At 47.0% G+C, this 13,340-nt stretch overlaps 1 protein-coding gene across 1 annotated transcript in view; it reads left to right on the forward strand.

Moving 5' to 3' along the window:
- Positions 1–13,340, forward strand: part of ADGB (androglobin) — a 206,294-nt gene that overhangs the window by 58,920 nt on the left and 134,034 nt on the right. The window contains exon 7 of the mRNA XM_018557360.1: positions 6,785–6,924. Within this exon, the coding sequence (XP_018412862.1) occupies positions 6,785–6,924 (140 nt within the window). The remainder of the gene's footprint in view (positions 1–6,784; positions 6,925–13,340) is intronic.

Consider the following 13,340-nt stretch of genomic DNA (forward strand, 5'->3'; position numbering starts at 1 on the left):
TGTTGCGGTACCTCCCCACCAAGAGGGACTTCGAGACCATGGTGTCCCGAGTTGAGGCTACCTTGCGCAAAGACCTGCGGGAAGTAAAGCGGGAGGTAAGAGACCTGACCTCAACAGTTACGGAGGTGTCCGCGGCCTACTCCGAGATGGAGACAAGGCTCACGGTCCTCGAATCAGCGGCCTCACAGCCCGATCCCCGCCTCTCTGACCTACAGTTGCATATGGAGGACATGGAAGACAGGGGACGGCGTAACAATTTGCGCCTTTGCGGCGTCCCAGAGGCCACAGGTGCACCTGATCTCAGGGCCACGGTGCAGGCTATCTTTGCATCTCTCCTAGAAAATGTGGACCCGGCTGCTATTATCCTGGACCAGGTACACAGAGCCGTGGGCCCCAGAATGCCCAACTCCCCCAGCCCGAGAGACGTGATATGTCGGGTGCATTACTTCACCATGAAGGAGGAGATCCTCCGGGCGGCGTGGCAGCGCAGGCCTGTAGAGTTTGATGGGGTACAGCTCCAGATCCTCCCGGATCTCTCCCGCAACACACTCAAGCGCAGATCGCTTCTTCGCCCAGTGTTAGACCAGATCCGAAGTGCGGGGGCGACCTACCGCTGGGGATACCCCTTCCTCTTGATAATACGGAAGGGTGAGGCCTACTATATGCTCCGAACCCCGAAGGATGTCCCTGAATTGGGCAGATTCTTGAACATGGAAATCTTACCCCCAGAGGACCGGTTGATCTACATATCGGAGGGGTCCCGCCGACCTCCTACTGTCCATCGATGTTCCCGTTCGAGATCCAGACCCTCCCGCCGGGACCAGCGGCACACAGGGAACCGTGATGGTCCTGAGATGTCGGCTGAGGCCTAACTGGATGTGAAGGCCCGGGCCTATCCTATGTTCCTGACATGGCTTCCTACTCACTTATTTACCTTTTGTTTACCTTTTGAGTCTCCTCTATGTGGGTGCTCGACCTCCACTGGCCGCTATGAGCCTCACTAACTGCCTGGACCGCCATGTAGAGGGGATTTCCCACGGTCCGACCTTCGCTCTGGCTTCCATGGGACAGCGGGCCTTCACTCTCTGTACAGACTGTAACCCTGATGGAGGACGCCGGCTCCCGACTGTGAGGTGATGGGGGTTGTTCACTATACAGAGGGAGGGGAGGTCGCTTGTCGCCGCTGGCATTGGCCTTTGGGGTCCCACGGGGTCGGCACCCACGTTGATACGAGACCTTTGGGTCCTGGAACACTTCCATCTACCGGAACCTTCCTCAGCCTTGTTTTACGGTCCGCGCCTACCCCAGGGGGACATCCCTGGAGGGATGCCTTGGCTAAGGCTGGCGAAAGCCTACTCATCAGAGTGCCACACTTTTCCCTTTTTTTGGGGGGGGGGATGACATGTACAGGGTACTGTGGTTTCAATTTATGCTGTGTTCTGGGTGCTGGGCCCCTTCCTGTAGGGACTGTTCCACGGGAACTGTCTCCCGGTTGCGGTCCCTGCAGAAGGTGAACTGGTTCCGCACCATGTCAAGTTATGCATTACTGTTGTTGTTATCATTTGCACTGTTCCTGCAGCTTGTGCCTTGATATTTGTTGGGATCAAGATGTATAGAATGTGTGTATGCATGGAGATCTCCCCGACCTCCTGACCTGTGGGACCACTCCATAAGTATGGGGTGCGCCCTGACCTTGGGGGCACTAATGGGGTGTTCACGGACTGACCTGACAGGGAAGGGTTTCATGGTTAAGATGACACCTCACCAGGACTCGCTCCAGATCCTACCACTGACAGGAAGGGACACAGGTTATGCACACGGATACATGAGTGCGCGTTCAGTATTATCTCCTCTTCGGAAAAGCCGCTGAAGGAGATACTCACGAGTCGTGCTTGGATTCGACTCCCCCAATAGTTTTTTCCCCGCAATCCGTCTGGTACGGCTCTAGGGGGGTTTACTTGAGAACTTCGGTTCCCATTTTCCTTTTTCCTCTAACCCGCCTCCCTCGCCCCCCGCCTTTTTTTCCCCCTCTTTTCTCTCTCCTTCTCCCTGAGGACCCGCTGCCCATTTCCTTTTGCCTACCTTGTCCCCCCCTCCTGACCGTAACTCCCGGGTCTCACCATGCCTCCATACCGATTCCTGTCCCCAAATGTGAGGGGCATGAATGTCCCGGAGAAGGGGACCGCGGTTCTCCATGACCTCCACAGACAGCGCACACATATCGGTTTCCTCCAGGAGACACACTTCAGACAAGGGCATTCGCCCAAACTATCAGATCACAGATTCCCGACGTCCTATCATAGCTACTCCCCAGATAAGAGATCCCGGGGGGTTGCTATTGTCCTATCCCGTAACCTACCATGGACATATGTGGATATGCAAGCCGGGGAGGAGGGCCGCCTACTTATGCTCAAAGGCAAAATCGAGGCTCAAATGGTTACTCTAGTAAATCTATACCTCCCTAATATAGGTCAAATCTCATTTCTGGACAGGGTGCTGACACTGGAGGATGACTTTAAGGAGGGGGTGCTGATAGTGGGGGTGGGATCTTAATCTCCTCCTGAACCCGCAGTTGGACTCCTCCAGGTCGGCGTCTCATTTGTCTAGAGCAGTGCTGCAACGCCTCAAGACGTGCCTCCATCTCCACCAGCTCTCTGACGTCTGGAGGGTCCATCACCCCTCTGATAGGGACACACGCATAGACTACTTCCTTGTACACCACTCGGTCCTACCGATGGTCTCACACTCCGATGTGGGTAACATCTCCTTATCCGACCACGCGGCGGTCTCGATTGTGGTGGATCTGGGGTCATCAGAGAGGCAGCCATGGCAATGGCGTTTGAACGAGACTGTAATACAGGACCTGGCCTTGTCAGGGGAGATAGAGGAAGAACTTCGGTCATACTTTGCTCTAAACGATCCCTCCGATTGCTCCCCATACTCGATATGGGAGGCCCATAAGGTATATATTAGGGGCACTTTGATTAAGATAGGCTCCCGAATCAAGCGCCAGCGCACCTAACAGATTTCCTCTCTGCTGACGCAGGTCCACCTACTCGAGACCCGCCATAAGCAACACTCGGAACCGGTGATACTAGCCCAACTGACATCCCTCAGAGACTCCTTACGCTCTCTGTGCCTACAAAAAGCCAAAGCAATGTTAGCTAAATGTAGGAGACACTTCTAAGAATTTAGCAACCATTGTAGCCGCTCTATGGCCCATGAACTTCGACATCAAAGATCTAAAACATTCATACCAGCCATCCTATGGCCCGGATGGCTTTACACTGATGTACTACAAGAGATACGCCTCTTTGCTCAACTCTCACTTTGTTAGAGCGCTAAATTCAGTCCATACCGGAGGGGACTCCCCGCAGACTCCCTTTCCGCTCACATTGCGGTGATCCCAAAACAGGGCAAAGATCCCCTGACCTGTTCAAGCTATCGCCCGATTTCACTGTTAAATGTAGACACCAAATTATTTTCTAAAATCCTGGCAACGCGCCTGCTCCCTTATATAGGTGAAATGATCCATCCAGACCAAGCGGGATTCACCCCCTCCCGAGAGGCCAGGGATAACACCACTAGAGCCCTGAACATCATCCATTCTGCCATGTCGAAGGCTACTCCTGCCTTTTTACTGTCCACGGATGCAGAGAAAGCCTTCGACCGGGTAGACTGGTCATTCATGAGAGCAACCCTAGAACATATGGGATTGGGTCACCATATGATGTCGTGGATTATGTCACTTTACTCCCGACCCTCAGCCAAAGTACAAATTAACGGTTGCCTATCCGAGACATTCACTATCTCTAATGGCACAAGACAGGGGTGCCCGCTGTCTCCCCTGATCTTTGTCCTTACCTTAGAACCGCTACTGAGAAAGATTCGATCAAACCCGGACATCCGAGGAGTGGAAGTGGGGGCACACTCCCACAAGGTAGCCGCATATGCAGATGACTTACTCTTCTTTCTGACTGCCCCGGATGTCTCCTTACCGAATCTTATAGCGGAACTCACGGAATATGGTGAGTTGTCCAATTATCATATCAATGGTCAAAAATCTGAGGCCCTGAATCTCACGTTGCCTCCTTCCCAAGTACTTTGTCTCCAGAGTAATTTCCCCTTCACATGGTCTACAGCCTCGCTTACCTACCTGGGCATCCAACTTCCGCGGGACCTGTCCACGGCCTACTCTTTAAGTTTCCTACCGCTATTGCAGAGAATAAAACTCGACCTCAAGGACTGGTCTCGTCTAGCGTTCTCCTGGACGGGTAGTTGTAATGTTATCAAACAGAACATTTTACCGAGATTACTCTACCCTATCCAGGCAATTCCCATCTTAGTGCCCAGGGGATTCTGGACGACGATCCAGTCCTTGATTACCAAATAAATTTGGGGAAAAAAAACGGCCAGGATTAGGCACTCTATCCTTCGCCTACCCAAGAGATATGGGGGTCTGGCGGTTCCGGATGTACATTATTACTATCTGGCTGCTCATCTAGCACGCATCTTAGACTGGTGTCGCCACAAGGACCAGAAATCTTGGATCGCTCTGGAACAATGTGCTTCTCCATTCCCCTCAAAACACTTCCCTGGTGCCCAAGCATACCTCCCTCGGTCCGCAAACACCCGACGGTGGGCCAAACCTGGAAAATAGCACGGTCAATATTTGACTCTAGATAGATCTCTCCCTCGCCCTCTCCGCTCCTTCCAGTGGTAGGGTCTCCAGATTTTGCCCCGGGCCTACAGGGCCCTGGGTTTCTACGATTACATGATAATGATTACTGCAGGGCTATGCATTTTCTTCGGGGCAATGATTGGCCCTCTCTCTCTGTGCTGGCCACGGACCCGGAGTTATCCGTGCTGGGATTCTGGCGCCACCGCCAGCTGACACACTTTCTGGCATCCCTGCCACTACCAACGGTCCTGTCCAGACCTCCCACGAGTTTTGAGAAGGAATGCATAGTCTCTGGCCCACTGCCTAAACCTCTCTCGCTAGGCTGCCAGTTATTGCTCACCCCTGACTTTGACTCGTCTCTGCAGCATATAGAGGGTTGGGAACGTGAAATTGGGATTTCTTTTTCACCTTCCGAGAGAACTAGCATATTAGCGCTGTCCTTGAAGTCGTCCACCAGTAGTAGGTACCAGGAAACGGGATACAAAATCCTTACTAGATGGTACCGCACCCCCAAGAAGTTGCAGACAATTTTTCCCGAAACAAATGGCTGTTGCTGGAGATGCGGCTCCTCCCCGGCTAGCATGCTACATGTTTTCTGGTCCTGTCCGTCTTTACAATCATTCTGGGCTCAGGTACATACTGTTACTCAAAAACTCTCTGACGCACAGATCCCCCTGACTCCCTCCTTCTTCCTTCTGCACCAAAACACTCACTCACTGAAGGGTTATAAAAAAATCGGTTATAATTCATCTCATTAATGCAGCAAGGGCTTGCATACCGGCTATGTGGAAACAGGCTTCCCCACCAACAATACAGATGTGGTTCAGCAGGATAAGAGATATTCGACATATGGAAGACCTTACCAGCTCCATTAAGGGAACTGGAGCCCAGTTCGGCACTAGATGGTTTTGGTGGGATGAATTTACCTCTACACAGGAATATTTAGACCTCTTAGCTTGATACCAATGAATGACTGAGATCCCCGCTAATCCTCCCCACCCCCCCTCCCATTCCTGTACTCTTTTTCTCCCCATGGGTCCTCCCCCTCCCCTTCTTTTTTGCTTTATCTTTTCTTGTCTTCGTCTCCTCTCCTTTTGAAAACTCTTTACGACCCCACTCATAAAATGTTTTTACCTACTGGCTCCTGTGGCGGACCGCCAGTGGGACTCAGACTGTCCAACTCCTAAACTGCTACCACAGGGGAATGGAAGGCGCACTGGAGAAAGGGGGGTCTACACCTATCGAGACTATTAGTCCCCCTTCCTTCCAAGGATGACTCTCCAGGTACCTTGGCGCACGGTGGGGAATTACACAAGACCCTTCACCCAGTGGACCACGTTCTTACTAGCCCACGGGCGAGTGTGCTAACAGGGGTGGCCTTACTTTTGTAACTACCGTGGGGTTGTATCACTGTTATTGTATGTCTGATGGTTTTATACGGTGGCTGCGTCCACTACCTATCGACCAGGGGTCTATTGCCCCATGTTCAGTACCAATACTTGTAATTCTGAAAAACTTGCTAAATAAAAGAATTTCTAAAAAAAGAAATATATGGTGGTGCACTGCAATATTACTGAAAAATAGGATAATGTTCTCTTATGTAAAGATACAGTAGATTGTGTTTTCCACCCACTTCTCTCCAACGTTATTGTTTAGTTGTTTTGCTGACGTTCTGCTTCTGTGTTTGCATGCCATATTAAATTTGTGAATGCCCAATTTTAATGATATATAATGCAGATGTTTTCAGAGACAAATTAAAGCTTTGGAGCAGATGTTTAGAATAAATGGCACGTTGCAACTTCACTTGGCAATGATATTTATATATACATATACCAGAGAAAGGAACCAAGTCAGAAGGGAATTGCGCGGGCTACTAAATTAGTACAGATTATTAGTGGCTGTCACACAAAGTGTGCATGCAGGGCCTTAAGCTACAATTTTGGTGACTTCTCTTCATTTAAGCCTTCAATAATTTCACCAACCCACAGCAGGAAAGCAGTGGGAGGGTTTTGTGTAGGAGAGTTGGATAACTTGCTCTGAATCACAGTTTCAGTTTGTGTACATGTATGTTATTACTTTACGCCTTTCTGTTTTTTTCCTCAGGGGTGCTGGAGAAAAATTGTAGTGGACGATACTTTTCCATTCAGTGAAGATGACGAGTTGCTTCTTCCAGCAACAACGTGTGAAGCTGAACTGTGGCCAATGTTATTGTCCAAAGCTATAATTAAGCTCGCAAGTATAGAGTATGTCTAATCTTCTGTTGTCTCTCAACATATTTTTAGCATCCTTGTATTCTAGAGGAGTGTAGTTTAAAGAAACTATCTTTGCCAAGTTTCTTCTGATATTCCACCCTACTATTATCCTCTACGATCTGTGCTCCCTCACTGCAGGATTCCTTCTGGGTAAGCAGCACTGTCCAATGGTGTCAGAACTTACCTGGGTTGATGACAACACTGCCCCTCCCCACGTGACAGTTTTCAGTGGCAATTGACATCTCAGGCGCAATCACTGTCACGTGTGTCAAATGCTCTCTTAGAGCAGCACGGCGAGGGCTCCTACTGAGCATTGAGGTGCCTAAGGAAGCAGGTTGATGAGTATTACATAAATATTTAAGTATTTTGTTTGAATATAGATAGTAGGGATGCACCGATACTAGTATCAGTGCCATACCGGGTATTTGGGCCCAAATGTTCTGATACTTATCCCGATACCAGAACTTCAGTGCCGCGAGGGAACATGGAGCCAGCTTCCCGGCCAATCAGGAAGACGGGCCGTGGGAAATGACCCGGCTTCCTGCTTGGCCGTGAAGCCGGCGAAATTCTGATTGGCTTGGATGATGGCTTCCCGGCCAATCAGGAAGACGGGCCGTGGGAAATGACCCGGCTTCCTGCTTGGCCGTGAAGCCGGCGAAATTCTGATTGGCTTGGATGATGGCTTCCCGGCCAATCAGCACTGAGCCGGCCAAATAGCATGGAGCCGGCTTCCCATGCCAATCAGAAAGCCAGGCTACGGGTAATGACCCACTTTTTGGCTTCCTAATTGGCCAGGAAGCCTGGCAGTGGGTAATGACCAGCTTCCCGATTTTTGATCTTTGTTCACAGGCTTTTTGATCCCGTAATCAAAAAGCCAGGTGGCAGGTAATGACACACTGCATAGCTGCCTGATTGCCTGATTAGCTGGATCCATGCTACTGGAAGAACCGGTATCGGTACTCAGTATCAGCGAGTACCGAAATATAAATATCGGTATTCGGTACCGAAAAACCGGTATCCCTAATAGGTAGTATTAATGAGAGGGAAAGGGGGGATCAGCACTCTAAACCAGTCATGTCTATGGCGATTTGCACATTGGTTTCAGTCTAACATATTTTCAGGAGTGAAGGATTCTGGATGTCATCAATATGCTGCTGTGCCTCCACTTTCACAACACAGCAACAAACACAGTGATTAAAGTGTATCTCTAGACAAAACCTTTTTTGTTTTTTAGTTTCAGATAGAGTGTGGAAGGGTTAGATCCTTTGCCAAGTTTTTTTTGCTGTTTGTGTTCCAATTGGGGCGATTCATCACTTTTTGTACTAGTGACTATTTTCCTCTAGAAAGAAAGTAAGGGAAAACCCCAAACAGCAATTATAAAATGGCAGGGGTTTTAACCCTTTCCTACTCTACCCAAAACTTAAAAATGTTTTGTGTATGCACAAGTCGTTTCCATGTGATACAGCAAGGCAAATATTTTAAGCCCCGTGGCCATTTTGCTACACTGCTTGTTGTGCTCTGCTCTCAGTCTGCTCCACCGCAGACTTAATCATGAAACAGTATACCACTGCATAAATGCCAGATGCCAGTTTGATTAGACTGTCTGTCTGTAGGGACACACAAGCCTAGACAAGCACCCCAGTTCCTGCCCACACATGCAGCCTCAACAGAAACCGCATCCTTACAAAAGCCCTGACTGAGAGCAGAATACTTTAACTTGTAGACAATATTGTTTGTAATTGGAATTGACTCTTGAGCTACCTGTTCTCAGACACATTTTTACTGAGTATTGTCCACTGTCTGTCACTCTCCCCCAGTTTTACAGTGACAGACAGTGCTTCTTTCAGTATATTTGTACGGTACATACATTTGTTGTGAGGTGCTGGTGGACAGGATTGTGGCCGGTTTATATGTGTCACCTAAGTTTCTCACATACACATAGTGAGGGGCTCTAAGGTTTATGGTTGATGTAGACAAAATAAACATTTTGTTTTCTTAGAATCTTAATAAGTTCTGTTCTGAAGCCTGGAACCCAGAGGCTCTGTAGAGCTTTGGGTGAGATAAAGTTAGCCAGACCCCATTATTAGCCTCAGCTGTTCACAGGCCTTTGTATATGTAAACTTACTGATGCTCTGGTCTCTCTCTGGTGTGGAAGCCTGCTGCTAGGTGGAAAGGCTGAGTGCTGACAGAACACTAAAAAGGTGCCTTTTTGTGTTGGGAAACCTCTTCTGGGGCACCTTGTTAGTAAAGAACTGACCTTGGTTTAGTTTGTGTCTCGGACAAGCAGATTTTTTTTTGCTACAGACTTGCTGTACAAAGCCCTCTGCTGATGTGCTAGAATCCTTTAAATAGGGGAGCCCCAAAAGGCCTACTTTGACTTCATAAATCCATGTTGGTATGATACCGTTATCACATGCACATTTTATAATATAGTCCCTGGCCATTCCCTTAAAAACTTGGCATATTATTGATGTTAGGCTGACTGGCCTTTAGTTACCTGGTACACATCTTGAACCTTTCTTGAATAGCAGTACCACATTAGCCTTCCTCCAGTTATCTGGTACCTCTCCTGTCCTTAGAGATTAAAAGCAAGGGTCTGGCAATAACCTCACTCAGTTCTTTGAGGACTTGCAGATGTAAGTCACCTGGTCTTGGAGATTTATTAGCGTTTAGCTTCTCTAGCCTCTTTCTGATCTAAATGCAAATGTAAAATGTTGTTGTTGCTGTCGCAGAGGATTGTACTGTTCCGTAATGCCACATATAGCTTAAAGACATCTCTGAAGCATTTAATTTGACAAATTTATGTTTTTCCCATGTCTCCCGTAAAGTCGTATAAAATGGAAGACCCTTTTCCCGCTGAGCTGTATTTAAAAAAATGTTTTATGCATAAATACATGTTCACCATGGCAGTGCACTGCTCCCCATGTCCCCTGCCTATTAACCTTGATAAGCTCCCCCGCCACCCCATAGACTTTAAACATGTGCAATTTCCAAATTTTTTGTTCAGCAAACATCCTGCAATTTGTCTCAACACTACTTTAAACCATAACATTTTATTTAGTACTTCATTAGAAAAGAGTTATTAACATATCCTATCTGCAGACTTTGATTTGACACTGACCAGAGGAGATGAGTAAATATATGACTGGTACTATTGCATGTGCAAACAAATGGTGCTCTGTTGTATACATTCATTCAGTTGAATCAGTGATGCAAGTGACAACCCAGACATATTGTGCTGCAGCTACATAAGAATCATAAAATTTCAGTCAGCCTACTTCTATGTAAAGGCAAGAGAAACCTGGGTCAATGTCTTGACAGTAAATCTGTTGAGAGAAAGCAAAAAAAGTGATGAGAATTAATTTGGAGTTCAATTTATTCATTTGGATGTAAAGATTTCAATCTGAAGTGAGTGCATAAATTTTTTTTTAAAAAGCCATACTGCTTTTTTTTAATTTTGGGAAGAGGTGTTCTTGAAAAAGAGAGCCACATCTTAGTATAGATTGAGTGGATCAACTATGCTACCTGTAAAGATGTTCTAAAAGATCTTTCTGTGTGAATTGTAACATAGCAAGACTCTAGTCTAAAAAGTGAAGGTATGGGCAAAAGCAGCAGCAGGGTCACTGTGTCTCTTCTCTGGGCTGTATATGGAATTCTTGTTTCAGATTATTTAGTCATTAACGGGTGTGTGTTATTTGGTAAAGTGCAAATATGTGAGTCCAGAGAGTATTGATAAATGACTCTTTTTCAAATTGGTCTAAGGTTGAGAGTGGAGTGCCCCAGGGTTCTGTCCTAGGCCCACTACTATTTAACCTTTTTATTAACAATATTGGGGAGGGCATCAATAGCCATGTTTCTTTGTTTGCAGATTATAGTAAAATTGGGAGGGTAATAGATACAGACTTAGATATTATAACATTACAGGAGGACCTGGATAAATCAGGTGAGTGGTGAGTGGGCAACTACATGGCAAATGAGGTTTAATGTTGGAAAATATAAAGTAATGCACTTTGGTGTTAAAAACAAGCAGGTGACCGCAGATTGAATAACAGCACGCAATGCCAGGCGGCAAACAAAGCGAACAGAGTACTGTCTTGTATTAAAAAGGGAATGTACTGTAGAGATAAAGCAATAATTTTGCCACTTTCTAGATCACTGGTTCGGTCTCATCTTAAATATGTGGTTCAGTTTTGGTCACCAGTCCACAGAAAAGATGTCCTTGAGCTGGAGAAGGTCCAAAGAAGAGCAACTAAGCCAATTAAGGGGCTGGAGGATCAAAGCGACAAGGTTGCTAAATTTAACCCCTTCGTGACTGACGACGTACAGTGTACGTCGCCAGCATCGGGGCTGTTTAAACAGACTCCACACGCTGGAAGTGAGGAGGTAAAGAGGGGACATGATTTTGTTGTACATAATGTTCAGTCATGATGGCAACATCAACACTTAACCTTTTACTCTAAACTCCGTAACAAGGACTAGAGGCCACCACCTAAAATTGGTGGAGAAAAGATTTACCCACAAAGGGCGTAGAAGATTCTTCAGTTTGAGCGTTTACATTTTGGAACTCTCTGCCACAAGCAGTGGTATCCGCAAAGAATATTGATAAGTTCAAAAATCAATTAGATACCATCCTAAGAGACCGCAACATACAAGGTGTCAGGATCGGACCCCGCTCCGTAGCCCAAGAACATGGCAGGGACGGCCCCGTCAACAGCGTCCTGTTGCCGGGCGACGGGCGGGCGTTCCTCAGCGCTCCACTCCTCCTTCTGCCGAACAGCTGAGTCGGCGTGATGACGCGGCGAGCCCGGCCCAGCGGCGTCCCGTTGCTAGGAGACGCTCGGGTCGGGTCTCATCTCCGGCTCCGCCCCCCCAATCACCTGCTCTGCCTATTTAAACCGTAGGCTTTCACTTGCTCGACGTTCTAGCAAAGTAGTACGTCGAGCAAGGAATCTAAACTGCACCGGTCTCTGGCTATCCTGCTAACCCCTCTTGGACCTACACATCTACCCCTTGGATTCCTGGCAGCCTGGATGCAGCCTCCCATCCTGTGAATGGACTTTCCACCTAACAGCAAGTAGCCATTACCACATGCTGTAATCAATTGCCGAGTTGTATGCACCTACTGACATCAAGGTTAGGGGTAGTGAATTCAACTAAACTCTCTTATCTAAAAACTGCCTTACCCTCTTCTCTGGACTGTCATAAATACTAGATGCAATAGAGTTACTGTCCCTTTGACCTCCCTAGTGAAGTAAACTTGGGGAGAGAACTACAATTCCCAACAGGCCCCAATGCTGTAGAATTGAGGGTTGTGGGAATTCACCGCTGCCATTTAATTCCTCCTGCAACCAAAATGGTATATGATGTGTAAGGGGTTCCGACTTCACTCACTACACTAAAGTGTGACAGTGAACCCTTCAACTGAACCATTTACGCTTACCTCCGCAGTTGTGATCCTATACCTTACGCAGAGTTTGCACGGATCATTACACAAGGGTACAGGTGCACTTAAATACTAGACCACACAGGGACTCTTATACACACGCACGCACGCACAACACACACAAACATAAAGGTTGAACTTGATGGACCTGTGTCTTTTTGCAACCTCTAATACTATGTAACTATGTGTGTGCCATGAGACTCTAGTTGGAGATGAAACCAAAAGCACAGTGGATCTTCACTAGCTGTAGCTTGCTGTAAACCAACAGAGAGCATCAACTATAGCAAGTCTGCGAGCAGTAATATCTAGCCGTATGTACAGTGCAGCATCACTGTAAATTTGTAATTCATTCTCCTTTTCACCTTCACAGAAATCTGAGTGAAATAAGAAAACAAAATAATCTAATAATGTTCTGGAGAGTTGCCATTAGGCGAGAGAGATGCCAGTAGACAGCATGCAGTTACCGCTGGAGAGAGATATGACCTTGCCCTTTTAGTTTTTACTTAGTAATTGGAATGCTCTTTTTTCAGTACAGTGTTTTTTCACTTTAATATTGCTGATATAAAAATGTGAGTCAGTTAAACAGATACGATAATGGTCCAGATTGGCTATGCATAGCCTGTTAGCCTTTTGATAGACTTTCCATAACAAGCAGCATAGAGCAACTACACACTTTAAAGTTGCAGCATAAAGTAGAAGGTCAGTTCTGATTAATATTCATTTGTGATATAATATAGAGTACAAAGAATTAAGGAAAAAGAAGAAAAAAATGGAATAGGCAAAATTTGGACTGGGACATTACTTTCACATTTGTCCATGTCCGTGACCATGATCATTTTCATCCAGTTGTCTTGGTATAGGGAGTCAAGGGCCCAACACAGAAAAAAACATGTATCTATGTACACAGCCTTTGTGATCCTGAAGCTGACAGAATGACAGCGGCTCCTCTCTCCTCCCCTCTTGC

The sequence above is a fragment of the Nanorana parkeri genome, unplaced genomic scaffold (assembly GCF_000935625.1).
Source record: "Nanorana parkeri isolate BGI_ZX_2015 unplaced genomic scaffold, ASM93562v1 scaffold281, whole genome shotgun sequence".
Taxonomy (NCBI): Eukaryota; Metazoa; Chordata; class Amphibia; order Anura; family Dicroglossidae; genus Nanorana; species Nanorana parkeri.